The 21,933-nt window shown below is 36.6% G+C and overlaps 1 protein-coding gene across 25 annotated transcripts in view; it reads left to right on the top strand.

The window, feature by feature from the left end:
- Window positions 1-21,333, top strand: part of LOC121427594 — a 157,796-nt gene extending 136,463 nt beyond the window's left edge. For 24 of the 25 annotated variants that reach the window (XM_041624084.1, XM_041624250.1, XM_041624165.1 and 21 more), the window contains 9 exons: window positions 1,801-1,917; window positions 6,821-7,183; window positions 10,563-10,658; window positions 11,230-11,337; window positions 15,042-15,404; window positions 15,728-15,908; window positions 16,506-16,765; window positions 18,444-18,583; window positions 20,780-21,333. In XM_041624084.1, the coding sequence (XP_041480018.1) occupies window positions 1,801-1,917; window positions 6,821-7,183; window positions 10,563-10,658; window positions 11,230-11,337; window positions 15,042-15,404; window positions 15,728-15,908; window positions 16,506-16,765; window positions 18,444-18,583; window positions 20,780-20,959 (1,808 nt within the window). In that variant the 3' untranslated portion in view covers window positions 20,960-21,333. The remainder of the gene's footprint in view (window positions 1-1,800; window positions 1,918-6,820; window positions 7,184-10,562; window positions 10,659-11,229; window positions 11,338-15,041; window positions 15,405-15,727; window positions 15,909-16,505; window positions 16,766-18,443; window positions 18,584-20,779) is intronic. The other variant, XM_041624076.1, reaches the window with a different exon arrangement.
- The last annotated feature ends 600 nt before the right edge of the window (window positions 21,334-21,933 follow it).

Here is a 21,933-nt window from a genome sequence, read left to right as displayed (position 1 = left end):
CAAAAATGATTACAGAAATCAGTTCTACACATCTCTAAACCCCTAAAACGAGTCATTACTCATCATTTTGTGGACAGGGGTTCAAAAGTTAGGTTTTCAAGATGGCATCTGGCGGCCATTTTGGATTTATGCAAATTAGCAAAATTGCCCAAATGGCAACTTTTGGCAACCAAGCTGAATTTGTTCTAGGACCCCATAGGAACACGAATCAAGAAAAAAACTTCATCGGAAAGAACATTTCTAGGTTCGGAAAATGTCAAATCGACTATTTCCATAATTTATCCAATAAATTTATATACGATAAGAAAGCCCAGGAAACACTCTACAAGTTTGCTACACAACATTTTCTTTCAAAATGATCAGATAAAAAGTTATGGCACTCTAAATAACAGTGTATTATACTGCGTAGAGGCGATCACTGCTAAAATAATGCAACACACAGGGGGTTTACAGGTAAACGAATGAAGAGTTAAACTAATATTGTGGAAACTAATCAAAAAGCCAATATTATTATCAAAAGCAGAAAACAGAATCAAATGATTTGATGCCCATGAGAGGAGAAGGCGATTCCTAGGGATCCAAATGATGTCCATCTGTCATCCATCATCTGCAAGAATCTCTTGTGACTGATTCTTCAAGTCATATGTTCAGACATTGAACAAACTTGGTTCATAGATGGTTTACCTTCATGCAGAGCTGCCAACTATTATAAAGAAAAAGTCATAAATATTTACTCTTTTTACACCTTATTCTACTATGCTTACTACTTCTATTACCAGGCTGTGAATAGCCATGCATAAAATGCTGATGCACACATAATGCTGTACATTGTGCTAAGGCAAACTTACCTGTATTCAAAGGCGGCAAATAGTGCCATTACACGATCGTGTCTTTTTGTTTACATTGCTGCACATGTGATTGTGTGCAAACAAAGTTTGAAGGATATATATATTGGAATCAGCATACGGTCAGTCGGTCCATTGAAAATCTTGCGTTTTGAACGACTTCTTCAATTTTTAACCAATTCTCGTGAAATTTAGAATGCACATTGGTCTTGGGGTAAAGATGTACAAGACATATTTTTCGCACGTGTTCGAAATTATGTTGCCATGTGCGCACATCATATTCAGCAATACAGAAAAACATCAATGTGCTATAGAGATCAACAAAGGATAGGACATTTTTTACTTCCTTAGACATGCATGTACAATGTACCATTTTTTTTTTACAAACATGCCGTATCATGCATCTTGTCTTACTACTGCAAAGAAATTGAGCAGAAAACTGAGCGGCGTGTAAGACGTAACATTTGTCTCAAAATGAATTTTGAGCTTCGGGTTAACTACTTTGAAAAGGTTGGCAGCTCTGCTTCATAAAGTTCATGTCATGGTAGTGTCAAGGTCAAGTCATTTAAGTTCACCTGCGGGGACTTTTTACTGACAAACATGGACATGAGTTGTTTGGATGGCAACCAAACTTGGTCATGGATCCAGTGGTGGAACATTCTTATTATTACTCCTTCAGAAGTCACTTGGTATTAGAAAGTTCAAAGTTAACGTGCAATACATTTGCCTTTTACCCTTTAGTATCTTTAACTGTCTAATTTCTTTTTGTTCATTCCTTCATTTCTAATAGTTTAGAACCTTCCAAAATATATCTTATTCTCATTATAGTTTAAGATTAAAGTTTTCTTTATTAAAATTATTGGGGTTAAATGGAAAAAATATTCCTTAGAAATAATTTTTAATGATTGCAAATGAATTATGCATTCATTACTTTGTTCTATAATTTTGTTTTCAGCCGGGAATTGTGGGAATTCTCTTATGTCCTGTAGCTCATCAGATGTCTGTATTTCTGCCTCAGCTTTTTGTGATGAAATGTCTGGTTGCATTAATGGAGATGATGAGATTAATTGTGGTATGTAGAACATTGTTTCTTCAAGATTAAATCATTCCTTTTTAAACCGATTGCACAATTGAAAATTTTGAACCATCAGATTTATAGAATGTCAGATTTTAAGCATGCAATATCTCTCTTCATTTATGCTTAGTTATTTAATCCAGGGCTGGTATTCTTTTTTTAAAGAATTCTTTATTGTAAGTATTTTACCAAGCGCTTAAAATCTTGACTAAGCAAAATGCTTAAACTCGTATTCAGATTACATTCAAGTATTTCACTTAATCATGCCAAATATAAGTAAAATACTAATAACAATTGTGACGTCATATATTTGAGCCTATGTGTGAGCAATGGATGTATCCATCTTTGCGCAGAATGTATGAGTGGGAATAACACTTTGTAAACTGCAAACAAGCTATACGTAGTCTTGTACATGTAGGTGGCTGGCTTAGATTTAAGCAAAATACTTTGCCCCCCAAAAATGCATTTGCATACAAAAGATGGATAAGTATTTTATTTACCACAATAACTGTGAGACTATATGCTAGTTCCAATCTGGAAAGTGCCAGCTGATAGTAGTACACACGCGTGCACTTCTAAACTCAAGGCGCGCCAACCTAATTCTTCCTCTTTGCTCTCTAGCCTTTGCTGAGTTAACATCTCAAAGCTAAGTACACTTTCCAAATTGCGATTTGCGAATTCTAGTGTTTATTTTGAAGTCTTGTCTGCCAATCTTACTACCTTGTTTAGTTTAGATTGTGTTCTTTTTCTACCACCAAGCACATTACAAAGGAGTCGTTTTACTGTTATTTCAACTGTATTTCTTTGTTGTTCGAGTTTGTGTTTGATTGAAATGTCAGTGTATATTGCGTTGGCACTCAGTGCCTGTGCAGACTGGTCGCCATTGCGAACAACCCCCCACCCAGCGCTCACGCTTGTGTTTCTTGCGTTTTAGTGCTTGTCAACACTCGACAGAATATTCTTCATCTTGAATTCTTTTATACTTGCTTGTTATTTTATTTTGTCTCTTTCTTTTTCCTTTTCTTTTAGGTAGGAGTTAGATGGTGTCGCCAATTGTCTGTTTTAATTGAAGATCTCATTTAGCTTCTCTTTTTTGAGTTAGCTATTTTGTTTCTTTCTCTAGGTTGATTGTTCAATTGTTTCATTGTTTAATTGTTTAACCCTTTGTTTTATCAGTTGATTATTTAGCATGATTTTTTAATTACTGTGCTTAATTATTTGATTCTTCTGGTCCTAGGATTTTTTTCTTACAGAATTTTCCTGCCTTCCTGAAATTTGTTTTCTTCTTGCAGGTGGACTTCTTATTCTTGTCTTCTGACTTTGTTCTTTTGGGGAAACCTCCCTTTGCTTAATTGGCGTTAATTAGTTATGGCTTAATTGATTAAAAAGGAATCTTTTCAGGTGGGCTTCTCCCGGGGGGGCCACTTCCATTCACGAGTGGATACCATGCGCGACCATGGGGTCTCGAAAAGCACCTTAAACACGTAATTTCCATATTCTGAAAATGCACCCCTTAACAAGTATTGGCGTGTGAAACCCTACCCTTAACAAGTATTGGGAACAAAACGATACTCTTGGCAAATATTTCTGAAAAGAACCCCTAAACAAGTACAGGAATGTTTCATTGTTACGGGTCCTTTGGTCGTCAGCTTTACCTTATTTGGTTTAGTACGACCCCACCTTCTACACCTCGCGCAAATCAGACTCTAAACACGAAGTGTTGGGGCAAAAAGGACATCCTTTATAAAACATTTTAATTTTGTTTTATCATCCCCGTAAATTCGACCCTAAACACGTAATTTTCCTAGTGAAATAGATACCCTTTTTTCATTATTTTTGTGTTTTTGACACCCTTATCACGTTACGTACGTAACGTGCCCTATCGTGAAAAAGACATCCTTTTTACGTGTTTTTTTGGTCGCGCATGGTATCCACTCGTCAATGTAAGTGGCCCCTCCGGGGGGCTTCTGTTGTTGATTTCTCCATAGCCATGTCTTTGCTTAATTAATTATCAACCTTTTGTTCATCTTAATTAATTTAAAACAAAAAAAATTGTTTTTGTCTCACCTGCATAGCAGTGAGACTATATAGGCGCCGCTTTTCCGACGGCGGCGGCGGAGTCAACACCAAATCTTAACCAAAGGTTAAGTTTTTTAAATGACAGGATAACTTGGAAAGGATATGGACCTAGTTCATGAAACTTGGCCATAAGGTTAATCAAGTAATTACTGGACATTCTGCCTGAGTTTCAGGTCACACAACCAAGGTCAAAGGTCATTTAGGGTCAATGAACTTAGACCATGTTGGGGTAATTAGCATCAAAATCTTAACCAAAGGTTAAGTTTTTGAAATGTCATCATAACTTCAAAAGTATATGGACCTAGTTCATAAAACTTGGTTATGAGGGTAATCAAGTTTTACTGAACATCCTGCCTGAGTTTTACGTCACATGATTAAGGTCAAAGGTCATGAACTTTGGCCATATTGGGGGTATTTGTTGAATAACCATCGTAAAATTTAAAAATTTTATGGATCTGATTCATGAAACTTGGACATAAGAGTAATCGAGCATCACTGAACATCCTGTGCAAGTTTCAGGTCACATAATTAAGGTCAAACGTCATTTAGGGTCAATGAACTTTGGCCAAATTGGGGTTATTTGTTGAATTACCATCATTACTTTGAAATTTTATTGGTCAAGTTCATAAAATTTGGACATAAGAGTATTCCAGTATCACTGAACATCCTTTGCAAATTTCAGGTCACATGACCAACATCAAAGGTCAATGAACTTTTTCCGTATGGGGGTATCTGTTGAATTACCATTATTACTGAAAATTCATGGATCTGATTCATGAAACTTGGACATAAGAATAATTAAGTATCCTTAAAGATCACATCCGAGTTTCAGGTCACATGACCAAGGTCTTTTAAGGTCATTGAACTTTGGCCTTTTTAGATGTAATTATTAGATTACTGTCATAACTTTTAAAGTTTAAAGATGTAGTGTAAGAAATGCGGATATAGGGGTACTGTGTAATCAAGTATCACTGACAAGTTTTAGGTCACATGATCAAGGTCAAATGTCAATGAACGTTGCATTGAATCATTATATAAATGGTGTTTTTGGTGAATAATTATTTTTTAGTAGTTTTCAAAGTCATCACTGCTACTATATTGAATTGCGTGATGCAGGTGAGACCGCCAGAGGCATTCCACTTGTTTTCTTATAGGCTTCTTAATCCTTTGTCTTCGAGTCTTAGCTGTTCAGAAGACTTCTCCTTTTTGTCTCACCTGCCCAGAGATCTTTTGGTTGATCCAAACCCGCTGGGGCCATTGGAGTTGTACTTTTTTGCCACAGCTCTCAATCAAAAGCTGCCAGTGTTCTGTTCACGGGTGAAGGAAACAGAAGCCGCCTTTCTAGACGCCTTCTCCCTTCACTGGGGGCATTTGACATGCCACACGATTCCTCCCTTTGCATTAATACCTCCGGTGCTGAGCTAAGTCAGGGAGGACAAGGCCTGTGAGCTTCTGATAGCTCCACAGTGGCCCAGGAGACACTGGTATCCCCAAATCCTTGCTTTTTTGGAGGGGGAATCTCTCCCTTTCTGACAGGTCAGATCTTGTCTCGCAACCTCTCTCGGGAATCACTCATCTGCGGTCAACGGGGAGGATGAATAGGACCTAGGGCTCTCTGAGCGAGCAGCTCAATTTGTGGCCGAAAGCTGTAGAGGCTCCATTCCAGGCTTATGCAACTCCCAACTTTGTTGTTTTTCAGATTGGTGTTGAGCCACACAGTGCTCCAGTTGCTTCCATCGTGGATCTTCTTGTCAGAGTCTTTGAAAACTGTGACTATGGCATCTTTGCATAATTTGTCCATCAAGACTGCCTTTCCAAATGCGATTGCCTCTGGTCAGAGGCTTAGTTCTTTGCATGTGTTATGCGTTTCTTACAGACACATTCAGTGAGAGAGGCTGCAGGTCAGCTTGATTCCCAAGCCAAGAACCAAACAATTTTGTCTGGTTTTGTGGAGGTATTTCTCTCTCCTATTTCAGACTTTTCCTCCATTCCAGAGGATAAAGTGATGCCTTATTCGGGCTTTGAAATGGTAAATATATCTTGACAAAACAAAGGTTGTTCGTAAATCTGATCAACTCTTTGTCATTATTTGTGAGCCTTTCACTGCAGTGTTTCGGGTCTCTCTCGCTCTGGATTTTCGAGGCAATTAGAGCTGTGGGCACAGGCAAGCTCCTTTCGGATATGAGGCCAAGACAGGCCCATGATACCTTGGGCCTGTCTTGGATCAATCGCAACTATGGAAAGCCAGCAAAGTCAAATGCATATTATTAAATGCATGTTTGCTCAAAAAAAAATGTCTAGATATGAATATATATCCATAAGTTCATTGATTTCTTGCCAATTTGGTGTTTTCTTTCCTTTGTTTACAAAAAACATTTTGCAAATTTCCTGTAGAAAAAAATTATGACACTGATGGATTTCCATAGATACAGTGTAACTGGAGACACCTGCTCGATTTCCTCCCATCAACCCATTGCCTTGCGGGGCAACATGTCTTTATATCCCGGCTTGAGTATAGGAAGAATTAAGTTGGTGTGCGTTGAACTTGGTTAGTGTTCACATAGGGAGATAGGCACTCTTGCTCAAGAATTCTTTGTACTATTATCAGCTGGCATGTTCCAGAGCGGAACTAGCATACTGAGCAGGTGTCTCCAGTTATCTAGTAAACAAGAAAATCGCAGTAAAAAGTATTTTCATGACTTATTAAACAAAATACTATGTAAAATAATTAGAATTCTGCCTAAAAGAATTGATTTGAATACCTACCTTGGTGCATAAATGTTTGATAATTTCCTATGTTTAATTTTCCCCCATAAAACAGATTCAAGCTGTCCCTCAGATGGTGTTCAATCTATTCCTGCCTCGTTGCCTTACTACATCCTTTCTGACAACTACCCAATGGACTATGAAAATAACTTGAACTGTTTGTGGCTTCTCCAAGCTGATGCTAACCATTCTTTAGTCATTGACATCCTTGATTTCACATTGGAAAGTGGATATGACTATCTCTACATTGGACTGGGTCACAATCGAGCAAATGAGAACACTGTTGTCCTTGAGCTAACTGGAGTTCTAGCCCCAACAAGGTACTATCTTGGAATGCAGACATATCTCTACTTTGTTACAGATTTTACACAGACGCGATCTGGGTTCTCATTGAATATCACATCTATTCCGTTTGAATGTAAGTACATGTAGGTGCAGTTTAAATTATGAATGTTCTCTTTTTAAGTTACATTTGACAGGAATATAAAAATGCATCGTAAAGAATTAATGATAAATAGTAGCTATTAGATGTGATGGTGGTGGTATTAGTAGAAATAGTGGTAAGATTAGATAAGGTGTTCATTTGTATTTTTTCTATCTGCACATACATTTACATGTTATTTACAAGGGTGTTTTTTCACATTCAAGCAATATAGATTTTCAGTATAATCATCAAAAATCATTACAGTAAGAGCATTGTGGTGTAGCAGTCCAGACTCTTGTCTTGCAATCAGGGAGTCATGTATTCAAATCCCACTGCAGCCTAGTGTCCTCTGGAACCCTTCTTCGTGCCAAGTAAATGATATTTACCTAAAAAAACCTTTGAAAAACCACAAAAGCAAAGCAAAAAGTTATGACAACATATAATTCTTCGCTTAAAATTACATGTCATTACGTGAATCCTGTGTTTAAAAAATACCCCACCAGCTTATAACACAGGAACCCCATTGCCCTGCGTGTTATGTCAATGGGAGGTCAGGTGGGGAATCTGAAACCCCAATTTCAGATTTTGGGAGAGCTTCAATTCTCTTGTTTAAACTGGGGTGGGGTTCATTTGACTGCTGATAAGGCCTTGCGTGTAAGTCAATGGGAACTCAAGTGGGGTATCGACACCCCATTTTCAGTTTTGGGGAAAGTTAAGTTTTTCTCGTTTAAACTGGGGTGGGGTCGACTGCAGCTGCTGATAAGAGCTGAACAAACACCGCGCTGGAAACCGCAACATCTCTCTCTCCCTCTGCCTGGCCGTATGAAGGTCACTTCTCCTTGGGGGGAAGGTGGATTATCAGAGAGTGTGTGGTTGTTTACTATTACCATTCCTGCTGATATCGGGGATGGGGGGGGGGGCAGTGAGAGAAGCTTGGAATTTGAAATTGGGGTGTCAGAGGAGATCTGTTTTTAAACACAAATTTTCGTAATGTAAATTATTAGGTGAAAAGATAAATGAACAAAACAATAACAAAATGAAGTGATTTAAATGTACATATATATCATATACCTGCAATGTATGTGCTATGAGACAGTCGTAGCTTCTATAAAGTCCTTCTTTATCAGTTGTCCAGCTTTTGATCTTTGATCCTTACTAGGATGAGTAATGGAGGTCCAGTTGGTTTACATCTGAATGGTTCTTTTGCTGAAATTTTTAGTTCTCAATGCTCTGTATTAGAAAGCGTGCCTAGGAGACTAGCCTGGTCTTGGATTCATCAGATTGCTTGCAGCCATCTGGCCTTCTTCTTTAACTATCTGAATATATACAAGAGAAAAAATGGTTCAAACAAAAGCGTCATGTGAGAATATTCATATTATATTGTATGGCTCAGAATACCAGAAATATTCCAAGAGTGAGGGCAAATATTCCATAAATTGCAGATGAGTGGAATATTGGTCCTAACGAGTGGAAAATTTGTGGTATTTTATAAAAAAATACCCATTCAATATAATAATTATCATCAGTACCCCAAGTACCGAGCTGATCAAGCAGACACTCGCCTTCCTACACCTCGGGGAGCCTCCAGCGATTTGTCTGAATCACCAGCCTACTCACCTGCACGGGACACCCCTACTAGTAGGCAGGTGCTACCGACACACACGTTTCAACCCCTATCTTTCGACAGGCTCCCGATAGTTGATGACCAGGCATCACAACTTTATATGTTGCTCCAGAACGCATTCGACCAGTGCGGGTTTGTACCCCTACGCTCCAAGAGCAGATCAAGCAGATGCCTGTCATCCCGCACCTCGGGGAGCCTCCAGCAATTTATCTGAATCGCCGGCCAAGTATGCAGGTGCTACCGACACACAGGATTCGTCCCCATGCAGTCTGTTAGCAGGCTCCAGAGTCTGCCCGTTAGTTGATCACAGGGCTGTATAGACTCCCCAGGCAGTACCGCCCACCAGCCAGGCACAAGAGGTCAGAGTGCTCCTCCAGTGGAACCTTCCTCACATCTACCTCTCGAGTGGCTCTGGATTAAGAAGAAGGATCCCTCTGTTTTGCCCAGGCTTATACACTGCTTCAGGACATCCCACTCGAAAGGGATTTTTAAGGCTGCCTTCGAGTGGGCAGTGCCCTCCACTCAGGTCTTTGGCAGATGCTTCACCTTCTATACAGAAGATACGGAAATCCTTTTTGCCACTAATTCCTACTCTCCCCCACTCGATCAAGTCAGGGCAAGACTGAGCACTAGTTATTCTACAGCGGTGACCGCTGGAGAGAGTTTTAATCTCCGATAACAGGCTCACTGCCTTCCTCAGAGCCGTGCTCGGCTTACATTATACAAGCACAAGCATCAGAGTTGAGTGTCATGGCGAACATATTTCTGGATGAAGCTACGCTATCACTGGTTGGTGCCCTATATGAATGCAGCTTGCACTGCTGCTACCATGGCATTGAATGCCCAAAAGGAACAGCTAATTTTCAAGCTAGATATCTCTTCCTCGAACTTTCAAGGCTTTATCCTGGGCGTCGTTCAGTTGATTTTCCATCGCTTGATATCAGCATCCCTCAGTTCGGGAAGTAGTTTGATAGCATTTTGTAGTGAGAACTGGATTTACGAAAACAGGTGGTGGAGCTTTCTAGACAGCTCAAGACCAAACCCCCTGCTTCCCTTTGTAAAAAGTCACAGAAGCAGGGTGTATGCTACCAAACCTTTCATGGCTGAGACAGCTCAGCCTAGGCTTGATGCATCTGCTACTCATGCTAGACCAGCTCATGGCAGGGGCACCAAGAATAGAGGTGGCTCTTAAGCCTGTAGTGCCATGGTTCCAGCCAGGGCTTTTGTTGGTGTGCCCCTAACCTGATGGGGAGTGGGGGCACCCAAATTATATATATTTTATTGTGGGTGTGCTTCACAAAACCCTGAAATGGGGGTCTAAGGAACTCACTATAAGAGTGCAATACGGGGTCTTGAAAACTAAACATATACCAGGTGGTGTGAAAAACGGTCTACGGAAAGGGATTGCAATACTGTAGGTATGGTGCACGCTAGCACTGTGCATGTACAGTGCATCCCACAAAAGAGTTTTGTCTAAGGCTCTGCAGTAAATATTCAAAGAGTTTTCTTTGCCATTGCAGAAGAGTGCAATAGAGATGGTGAAGGACAATGCAGAGCTGTCCCTCTCACCCATCTGATTTCGATGACTACCCATAGGAGCCAAGTAGGTTTTGTTGTTTGTTAATAAACACTGTTTCTTCTTTGCTAGTGTGTTACTTTCTAGTAGGTTGGTAATACAGATTATATTGTAATCATTAAATTGTTAATTGTAGATTTGTTTTCACCCATGTTTATCTTTTATATTTCCAGTAACTCTATCTTGTGATGCAGACCAGAGAGTTCTAATGGGATCTGATTGTGATGGAGTCATAGATTGTTTTGACATTTCAGATGAACTTGGATGTGGTAAGTTTATTATTTGCCTATGCATAAAATCTTTCCCATCATTCCTTACATTCGACCCATTATTTAAAGATTAAAGTGAAAGTAAATTATTGGGGACTGAGAGAATGAGGGGGCTTATATAAGTAAAATAAAATGTCTTTTAATGTAATATTTTTTTTCAAATCTGTAACGTCTTTAATTGCAAAATGTGGGATAAAGGAGCAATGCTAAAATGTACCTATACTAAGTTTATGCTCAAAATACATTATGTTTACAAGTTTAAATGGTTGCTCTGATGTTCATAAAAATTACTCTTGTATTTTGGACTTTCAATACATCCTATGCGCTATTGAGGTTTTCCATAAATAGTTACATGTATATGATAAACATGGTGAAATTAAAGTAAATAGTATTCATCATGGAATTTGGTTAGTACTTGATGAGTACATACAGTATGTACCCCCCGCTTAAGGCTTTTTGTAATCTGGGTTACGTAGGAACGTGTTTAAAGTAAAAAGCAAATCTTATAATATATGTCCCACGTTTTCCTACTCAATGAACTAATTGTGAATATGATGATTTGTCTTTACAGTGTGCACAGATGAACAGTTCCAATGCTCAAATGGTCTATGCCGCCCTCTATCAGACATATGTAACAGAGAAATGGATTGTGATGATTTTGGAGATGAAGAGGACTGTCGTAAGTTTAACTCTAATCAGACTTGACTTTGGGGACTGTGGTTGATACTCCACATAATTATTGTTTTCATCACAAAATATCTAAATTGGAAACTTATTTTAGTTCATTCAGAAGCTGTGTTAATGTATTTTTATTAATGACAATTGTATTCATTTGAAAAATAATTTGTTTAATTATTCGTGTTTCATAAGGGGGAGCTAAGAATAGCTTGACTAGCACCTTAATAATATACGTGCTCAATAAATTGGTATTATGATTATCATTATTATCTTTATTATAATTATTATTATTAAGAGAGTCAAAAGGGGCCTAAGCTTTTGATCCTAGCAGAATCTTCTTCGGAGGCAAAATGACAAACATATAAGGTGGAACAACCATAATATAGACCACAGACATTCAACAGCAACGCTGGAACAAGGAGACAAAAGGGGAATTAGTGAGAAGAGATGACCATTCAGGTTAATGAAGGGGATGAAAGAAAAGGAGTAGGCAGACACAAAGGGAAGTTAGTGTGAGTAGGGCCAAAGAAAGACCTCAAGCCAAGAGGGATTAAGATAATGAGGCAGGCAACATCAAACAGGATCTGGAACAAAACAGTGATAGAGGGTATGAGGAAGATATGAATAACAAGAGAATTAGTGAGAGGTGGGTCAAACAGGTAACAAAGAAAGGCATAATAAACTTGTGCATAAGAGTGGAGAAAAAAGGGAAAGAGAAGGGAACAACTGATAATGTGCAAAAGACATAAGTATGTATGATAGAGCATTAAAAAAAACTAAGTGAAGAAAGTAAGTGTGAAAATAAATCTGTAAGTATAAAAGTATATAAATATATCCAAAAGGAAAAAAATAATATATATACAAATGGTGTAACTGATGGGTGTGAGGGGAAAAAACAGAAGACTATATAGTAGAAAAAAACCCTGTACATATGGAAGGGAAGCAAATTGCCTAAAAGGGTAAAAGCAAATAAATAAGCTGATGCTGTATGAGAGAGGGGGCGTATTGAGAAAAAAAACTAAACATAGTAAACATGAAAAAAAGCAACATAAATAAGTGGTAAATCTAAGAGGTGAAGGGAGAGAAAAAAAAATGATATGAATGTTATATCGCCATAAGGGAGGAAAAATAGGAGCTGAGCTTGTATGAGATATGGGAGAAAGTAGGGGCAGAAACTAAAATGTAACTAATCTAAAAGAGCTGAGGAAAAAAACGTGTATACAAATGGAAAGAGGATAAGAAGGATTAATCAGTCGTTCCCCTCTTGGATGTTCAGGCCATGAGGTTGGATGGTGCGAAGTTGTCTCATCCAGAACTTCTCTCTGCTAGTACGGACTGAGTCAGGACGGGTACCTAAAGATTCGATGCCCTGTAGCATCATGTCAGTGATGGAGTGGTTGAGAAGGTTAAAATGGCGGCCAACTGGAGTGTCCAGCTTTGCTGTGTTGACGGTGGATCTGTGCCCTGTGGATCTTGAGTGTGGTCTTGGTTTCCCCTACGTATTGTACCCTACAAACTCTGCAAGTGATGAGATATACAACATTAGTGATAGTGCATGTTGCCCTTGGTTCGGTGAGAAAGGCTGGTAGAGTTGCTGGTGAGAGTGTCGCCCTCGTGAATGTGTATTTCACATATAATACACCTGTTGCTGGTGCATTTGAAGGTGCCATGCTGTATGGGAGAAAAATGGTTAGTGAGGGAGGGCAATTCAGCACGAACAATGAGGTCCCTGAGATCCGGTGGGCGTCGGTATGCTAGAATGGGAGTATCGGGAACGGCCTGTTGGAGATGATCAGAAGTGTGTAAAATGTGGTGGTTATCAAACAGGATTATTATTATTATGATGATGATGATGATTATGATCATGATTAGTATGATGATGATGATTATGGATATTATTTATTATCATTCTCATTATTATTATTATCATTATCATTATTATTATTATCATTATCATTATTATTATCAATGTCTCACCTGCAAAGCAGAGTGAGACTATAGGTGCCGCTTTTCCGACAGCGGCGGCGACATCAACATCAAATCGTAACCGAAGGTTAACTTAGAAAGTCTATAGACCTAGCTCATGAAACTTCGATATAAAGTTCATCAAGTATTACTAAAAATCCTGCTTGAGTTTCAGGTCACATGACCAAGGTCGAAGGTCATTTAGGGTCAATGAACCTAGACCATGTTGGGGATCGAATCAACATCAAAATCTGAACCTAAGGTTAAGTTTTTAAAATTTTGTCATAACTTTTAAAGTATATGGACCAAGTTCATGAAACTTAGCCATAAGGGTAATCAAGTATTACTGAACATACTGCCTGAGTTTCAAGTCACATGACCAAAGTCAAAGGCATTTAGGGTCAATGAACTTTGACAAAGTTGTGGGTATTTGTTTAATTACCATCATAACTCTGAAGTTTATTATTCTAGGTCCTAAAACTTGGACATAATACTAATCAAGTATCACTCAACATCATGTGTGAGTTTTAGGTCACATGAGAAAGGCCAAAGGTCATTTAAGGTCAATAAACTTTTACCATGTTGGGGGTATTTGTTGAATTACCATAATTCCGAAAGTGTATTGTTCTAGTTCCTAAATCTTGGACATAAGACTAATCAAGTATCACTGAACATCCTGTGCGAGTTTTAGGTCATATGACAAAGGTCAAAGGTCATTTAAGGTCAATAAACTTTTACCATGTGGAGGTATTTGTTGAATTACCATCATAACTCTGAAAGTGTATTGTTCTAGTTCATAAAACTTGGACATAAGATTAATTATCACTGAACATCATGTTAGAGATTTAGGTCACATTATCAAAGTCAAAGGTCATTTAAGGTCAATGAACTTTGGCCATGTTGGAGTTAATCATTAAATTACTGTCATAACTTTCAAAGTTTGTGGATATAGTTTATGAATTGTGGACGTAGGAGTACTCAAGTATCAAGTCTCGTAATGCAGATGAGACTGCCAGCGGCACATCCACTTGTTATTATTCTTAATGTTATTATTATTATGATTATGATGATGATTAGTATTATGATGATTTTGATGATTGTAATTAGTATTAACTGTATTATTGATATTGATATTATTTATTTTTATTGTTATGATTATCATTGTTATCATTATCATTATTATTTTAAGTATTACTTTCGTTATCATTATTATTTTTATTAATGATATTATAATTATGTCACACTGTCGACATTGTGGCAAGACAATTCACCATAATGACACAGGGGTCTGCATGTTTCCAAATCATCTAATGCCAACTGATCTGCTATCATTTGGTCTACCATCAGTTTGTCCACTATCATTGTAATTGCCAATATGTCTGCTCACCAGTTTGTCTAATAACCAGTTGGTCCAATAGTCATTTAGTCCAAATACCATTTGGTCTAATTGGACTAAAGTGTTAATTGTGCAAAATGAAATGGATATTAGACCAACTGGACATGAGAAGAAATGGTCATAGACGAGAAGGTGATCAGACAAAGTGATGATTGGACCAAATGGTTGTTTATTAGTATTATTAATTATCAAATGCAGAACTCGTACATTCCTATGTGTATGATTTGAATTTTTTTTTTAATTGAAACTTACCATTTGAAAGATTATGCGTAAGTGTGAAAACAAGGAAAGATTGAATCTGTTATTCATAATCAATTATGTTTTGTTGTTTTGGTACATTCTAGCACGCTGTGAGTCTATTCAAGAGAGTTCTTGCTCAAGTATCCTCCCATATAATCAGACGTACTATCCAAGCAATGTAGACAACCAAACACTTGCACTTGAAAGCTTGAGTATTCTAACTAATGCCACCATGTGTCACCCTGATGCACATCTCTTCCTGTGTGCATACCTCTTCCCTGAATGCATCCACGATGGACCAACGGCCAGGCCATGTCAGATGACTTGTCAAGCTGTTGAGAGTGCATGCTTATCTTCTTTTGAGAGTTTAACTGGTCTCCCATGGTCAGTTAATTGTGAAGAGTTTAGTGATGATAATCCTCTCAATGATAGCTCTGATGGTGTGCTCTGCAGAGGACCTGAAGGAGGTGAATCTTATCTCATCAATATTCGCTTTTGGATGTTGAAAAACCACTGAAATAAATAGATGCTATGCTTAAAAGAATAGCTGCCTGTGTGGAGAAAAATTGAATATCTTGTATGATTATTTGAAGAAGAAAAGTATCAGAATTGATTGTAGTCTAGCTCTGCACAAAATAGGAGGGCTTCCAAATTTTTCAAATAAAGAAAAATTAATTTATTTTGACTTTCAATATGAATAATAATTGTAATTTTGCTGATGCTTTGATTTGGTGATAAACATTTTGTAATGAAATTATTATATATATATTGTTGTATATGATATTTTCAGATATCACTGATACAATGATCTGTGGCACTAGACCTGTGTTAAATGAAAGGATTGTTGGAGGTGAGGATTCAGTGTTAGGAGAATGGCCTTGGATTGGATCACTTCAAAGGAGTAGTGCTGGTCATCAGTGTGCAGCTTCCATTATCAGCAGAGATTTGGCTATCACTGCTGCACACTGTGTGTAAGTCACAAGCTTTTGTTTAAAATCAATGCTGATACATTGTACATGTACATGTAGATATATGTTTGCATATGGCTTGTCTCGTTATCTGTAAGAAAGCCTACTATCCTATTCAGAAATAAAACATAGATGTTAGTGGCAAATTAAATGAAAAAAATTGGATGATGTGGAGTATGCCTGTAATATCGCTAGCAAAACTGAGTTTTGATTAGTAGTGTCCTTGATTATATTATACTGATAGTGTTAAGGAGAAATTATATGTTTTTTGCACTTATACAAATCTTTTCAAAATATCCATTGTGTAATAGATTCATGCAAAAGTGTTTCATTCATAATTGCATGTTTAGGGTTTGGATTGGCTATTTAATTTAAGGTCTATACATTCTCTCAAATAATGGATGATTATGTTCATATCGAAATGGTCTTTACATCTGTGATTGTTTCCCCCACCTTCATGCTAGTTGTTTACACTGATGTATGCAGCACAGTGTTCCTCATGATTCACATGAAAACAAAGCTCAAGAACAGCTTAACATTTTGTACTCGTTACCAGCTATTGTCATGATGCTATATTTATCCATTTATCTTTGAATCCAGTGGACTCTTTGATTACATCAATGTTGGTGTCATTAGCAAATCGACAGCCTCGCCCTATCAACACATATCCCTTGTAGATGTCATATCTCATCCAGACTTTATGAGAGCCAATAGAGGTGATGATATTGCTGTACTCAGACTTTTGGACCCCATTCCTGAGTTCAACGATTACGTTAGACCCATCTGTCTGGCCACATTTGAAGATGAAATCAATAATTATAAGACATGCTATGTATCAGGTTGGGGTGCATTGGAAGAAGGTGAGTGCCAGCATGTTTTCAATCATTCATCTGGAAACAATAGAAGTACAATTATGCATCAGAAATATGTCAAATTAATTAATTCCATGCTTTGAATTCATTGTTTGATGTATTATGTATTCAATGTTTGCAAGTGCAGAGCTGCCAAACAGTATGTTTTTGGCATACTTAATACATTTTTGCAACCAAAATACGACAGTACGTTTTTTTTTTTAATACGATTTTGTAAAAAAAAAATGGTGATTGGATCAATGTAATTTCAGGTAACTTTTTTTTAATTATTTTGTTAAAACCTGGGTGAGATGTGGACATGTTTCAATGTTTTACGTTCTTTTCATCTGCAAGAGCAGTCCGCATTTTGGCTGGCATGCAGCTTGAGTGCCGCGATGAGTGCGCACGCCACACATTTTTTTTTTGGGGGGGGGGAATACATTTTTTTATCAGAGAATACAGTGTTCAATTTTTCATTCCCAGAGGTTGGCAGGTCTGCAAGTTTATAGAGAATTATTCTCAGCACAATTAAAGAACCAATGATGTATCAAATTCAGATTTAGCTGATGTATGCAACTATGCATATAGAAAAGAGCTTGTTCTAACGAGAACCATAAGAAAGGTAAACTTGAATGAGAATGTTTTAATGTACCTTACTTCTGGTGGGTGTTTCACGTAGCTGTACCTACAGTCACGCGTGATTGAAAAATGTTTCAGTTTCAGTTTAGTTCTTTTTTTTCTCTCATTTCCAACAGAACAGTATGCAAAATCCGAAAAATGTTATAATTTACAATTGAAGTATACTAGCAATGAACAAGCATGTATAACACAGTACATTTGAAACCTGGATGGATCATTTAATATAACATGTTGGAATATGCTAATTCTGAGATGCTATTAAAGGTCAAGTTTACCTCAGAAAATGTTGATTTGAATTAATAGAGAAAAATCGGACAAGTACAATGCTAAAAATTTTATCAAAATCGGATGTAAGATAAGAAAGTTGTGACATTTCAAAGTTTCGCTTATTTTTAACAAAATAGTTATATGAACGAGCCAGTTACATCCAAATTAGAGAGTCAATGATGTCTCTCACTCACTATTTCTTTTGTTTTTATTGTTTTAATTATACAATATTTCAATTTTTACAAATTTGACCATTAGGACCTTGCCTGAAGCTCAAAATGTTAAAATAATGGAATTCCACGTGTTCAGGGAGGAATGAAACTTCATTTCACATGACAATGACTAGAAAATAAAAATATTTCATATAATAGATTACAAAAGAAATAGTGAGTGAGTGATGTCATCAGTTCCTAATTTGCATACCGACCGAGAAGTGCATAACTGTTTTGTGAAATGAAGCGAAATTTTAAAATGCCATAACTTTCTTATTTTACATCCAATTTCGATGAAATTTTCAGTGTTATGCTTGTTGATTTTTTCTCTTTTTATTCAAATCAAGTTTGTGTTAGGGTGGACTTGTCCTTTAAAGTAATTGCTACACAGGGATATTACTTAGTGTAGGAAATGGTCACCACTGCGTTAAGATGTTCATAACTGATGAACATCTTTATAAAACACCCACCAGATGTGACTAAATATGAGGCTTACATTCATACTTTGACTTTTGATTCATTGTCAGTTGAATTGATTTGTAATTTGCATTGTCACATTATATTTGAAGGTGGACCCAGTCCTGATATTCTTCAGGATGCTATTGTTGGTCTGATATCAGATGAAGACTGTGCCAGTTCTTATACTTCATTCAGCAGTGAGTCCATGATATGTGCTGGTTATTTAGCTGGTGGTGTGGATACATGCCAAGTAAGTTTAGAGGTTTTTCTTAACTTTCACAAAAGGATGGTAATTTTAACAGCTCCAAATGTGACCAGCCACCCCAAAACCGACATATCACTAGGGAAGGTTCCCTTATAGCCAAAATAATACAAATTTGTCTTTAAAAAGCAAAAATTAGAAAAATGGCTTATCTGAAACAGTTCATTCTGTCAAAATCTTAAGTTAAATAACAGAATACAAAAATTCCTTTGACCCGATTTTTATACTTGAGTGCACCCTGAACTTCAAAATTTGCTACTGTATTCAAGCAAGTACTTGTGAGGGTTATTGTTCATCAATTTTGACAAGTTATCATTTCAAAACTTAGAATGAGCTTTTTCAAGTTGAATGAAAAATGTCGAAAATCATTCTTTGCAAATTGCTTCTTAATGGGGAATTCCAACCTTGGTCATAAAATGTTGTATGGGAAAGGAGAAAAATAATAGAATTGTGAAAGTTTGAAAGAAATTGGACCAGCAATAAAAAAAAGTTATGACTGTGTTTTAAAATTGAGATGCCTAAAACTATGTAAACTGAAACTGGGTAAGTAAACCCCTCGATAAAAGTTTGGCCATTAATTTCTCCCAACTCTCAATTTTACACAATGCATGTTATGATCATGCCATTACCAAAAGAGCAGAATTCAAAAGTGTTGGATGAGGTCTGAATCGAAAAGCTGCAAAACGAGCAAAAAAGGTTTTGGAATCCGAGTTTGACCATTGATTTCTCCCATCTCCCAATTTTACACAATGCATATTTGATATAATTCAAAAGATCATTTAATTCTCTTTAAAGTGATGCCATGCTTGTTATGACCATCCCATTATGAAAAGAGCAGGATTCAAAAGTGTTGGGTGAGGTCTGAAGTTAAAAGCTGCAAAACGAGCAGAAATATCATAAAGGGTCAATACAGAACATTATTCTTTTGTCTGAGTCAGTAGAGATGAAAATCCATTCAAATCAAGCCCCTGCTTCTGTAGTGATAGTTCTGTGAGATAACATGGTTTGAGTCATGGTTTGAAATACCCATGCATGTTTGTTTGTTATGTTCAGAGGTGTGTTTGATTCCATGTTAATGTTGATGTTAAGGTTAATGAAAACAAATAAAAGAAACCGCTGAGAAACTCACTCATCACCACTGAAAAAAGAACAGTGACTTTCAATATTGTGTCATTTTGCAACTTTTGAATTTTGACCTTGCCCCACATTTCAAGGCACTGCACCTCCATGTGAACCATAATCATATCATGTGGTATCATTTTAAAGAGAATTAAATGATCTATTTATTGCTATTAATTACACATTGATATTTACTAGAACCTAGGAGGGATTATCGATCAAAGTCAGATTTCCAAACTTTTTTTGAGGAGTTTAATTTATGACAAGTGGGAAGGACAACTTTCCCATAGGTCATGTACTTAATTATAAAGGATTTGTGGTTTTTCTCTCAAGTACCTATTGCCCTGGGGCTGAAATCCAAATATAACAAATGTAGCATAATGATTTATATCCTCATGAAAGAAAAATATAGTTTGAAGTAAAACTTTTGAAAAAACTCAACAATTTAGCAATGTTATGCATTGGAGTAAATGGGAGAGAATTCCTTGCCTAACATCACTATGACATAACTATGAGGCCAGTTTGAAGTCTCCATGGGTGTAACGATTATCATTTCTTAAAGCTTTTGAAAATTGATAACTTATTCATAGTTTGTCAGATTTTTTCAAAAATTTCACCGATGAACTTGTCTGATTTTTCTTCTTACAATAAAAAACAACTTTTTATTTGAATTGCATTACCCTTTAATGTTGGTTTGGGTTGGCTCAAACATTTTTTCTTTGTGTACTTCAAAAATAAAACCCCTCTTTGATTACAGCTCTTTCAAACTCTTTCCTTGAATGTTTAACTTTATTTAGCCCATTTCATTCCTTAATCTCTTTCAGCTCATTAAACTTATCCGGACCATACATTATGGCCTTTTATTTGGGGGGGGGGAACTACATGTGTGTATTTCATGATGTAAAGAAACAGTAATATAAAGCAACTTCATATTTTTAATATTCCAGCTCATTTTCCTTGTTCTGCCCTTGTTGCATGACAGTTTTATTGATAATGTACATGTATGTTTTTAGTTATTGACGATAGAATTCCTTTTGAAACCTACTTTATCTGGTTTGTTTTCAGGGCGATAGTGGAGGTCCATTGATGTGTGAAGGTACTGATGGTAGATGGCATCTTGTTGGTATAACAAGTTTTGGTAATGGATGTGCACGTCCTGACAACCCTGGTGTATACACAAGAGTTTCTCGCTACATTGATTTCATCAGTACAGTTATTGACAATGGAGATCTAAGTATGCCTTAATCCTCCTCTTCATCTCTATCCTCGACAAAATAACGTTGCTTTGGAAAGCTGTTCAAAATTGTGTTGGACACAACTTTTGTTATGCTTCCGTTTTGTTGGATAAATGGATTCTTTAAGAGGTTGATAATTCTTTATTCTGTGGCTTATGGATGTGATAAACATTTTGTACAATTAGTTCTAATTTTATACATGTATTCTATTCATTAAGTAATTGCGATGGGGGGATTTTTAACTAATCTAGTGTTGTTGTTTTTTTGTTCATATGTAGTCATATATATAAAATGATAGTATCAACTTCAACTAATGAAAATGAACTTGACCTGAACATATAATATGATATACTATCATGCACATAATGGAAATCTTTCTTAATTTTTAGATATTACTAGATGTATAAAGAGTTTACCAAGTTTTTTTTATTTATCGCTATTTTTTAAATTAAATTTTATATATATTTAAGCATGTATGAATAAAATTGAATTGTAAATCGCGTTTTTCTCTTGCACTTCTTTTTACTATGCATAAATAGTAGCAATGAATTCATCATAATTTTGAAATTAATCATTGTCATTATTGTGGATCTGCATTAGTATACTTAATTTACATAATTAATCAAGCACAAATGAATAAAGCAAGTTGTTCCCAATTTACATGAACATATTGTAAGTGAAATATATTGAAGTTCTTGCCTACATATGTAGTGTCATAAATTATCACTGAGATTATTGTTCTATTGTTTTATCTTCTTACCCATTTTAAAATGACAATCTTTGCCATCCTCAGATAAACTTTCCTTCCCTCTATTAGGGGGATGCATGATTTACCATACTAAATCCACAATTGCTCCATTTTAAAATCTCCAATGCTGAATTATTTTGGAACTCTACTAAGTTTTGTTGCTTGATGCTTAAGGCTATGTTAAGTTAGATAACTAATACCCCTTTCATAAACCCAATTATGCGGCTAATAGCAGC

The sequence above is a fragment of the Lytechinus variegatus genome, chromosome 1 (genome assembly GCF_018143015.1).
Source record: "Lytechinus variegatus isolate NC3 chromosome 1, Lvar_3.0, whole genome shotgun sequence".
Lineage (NCBI taxonomy): Eukaryota > Metazoa > Echinodermata > Echinoidea > Temnopleuroida > Toxopneustidae > Lytechinus > Lytechinus variegatus.
This window is presented reverse-complemented; position numbering and strand designations above follow the sequence as displayed.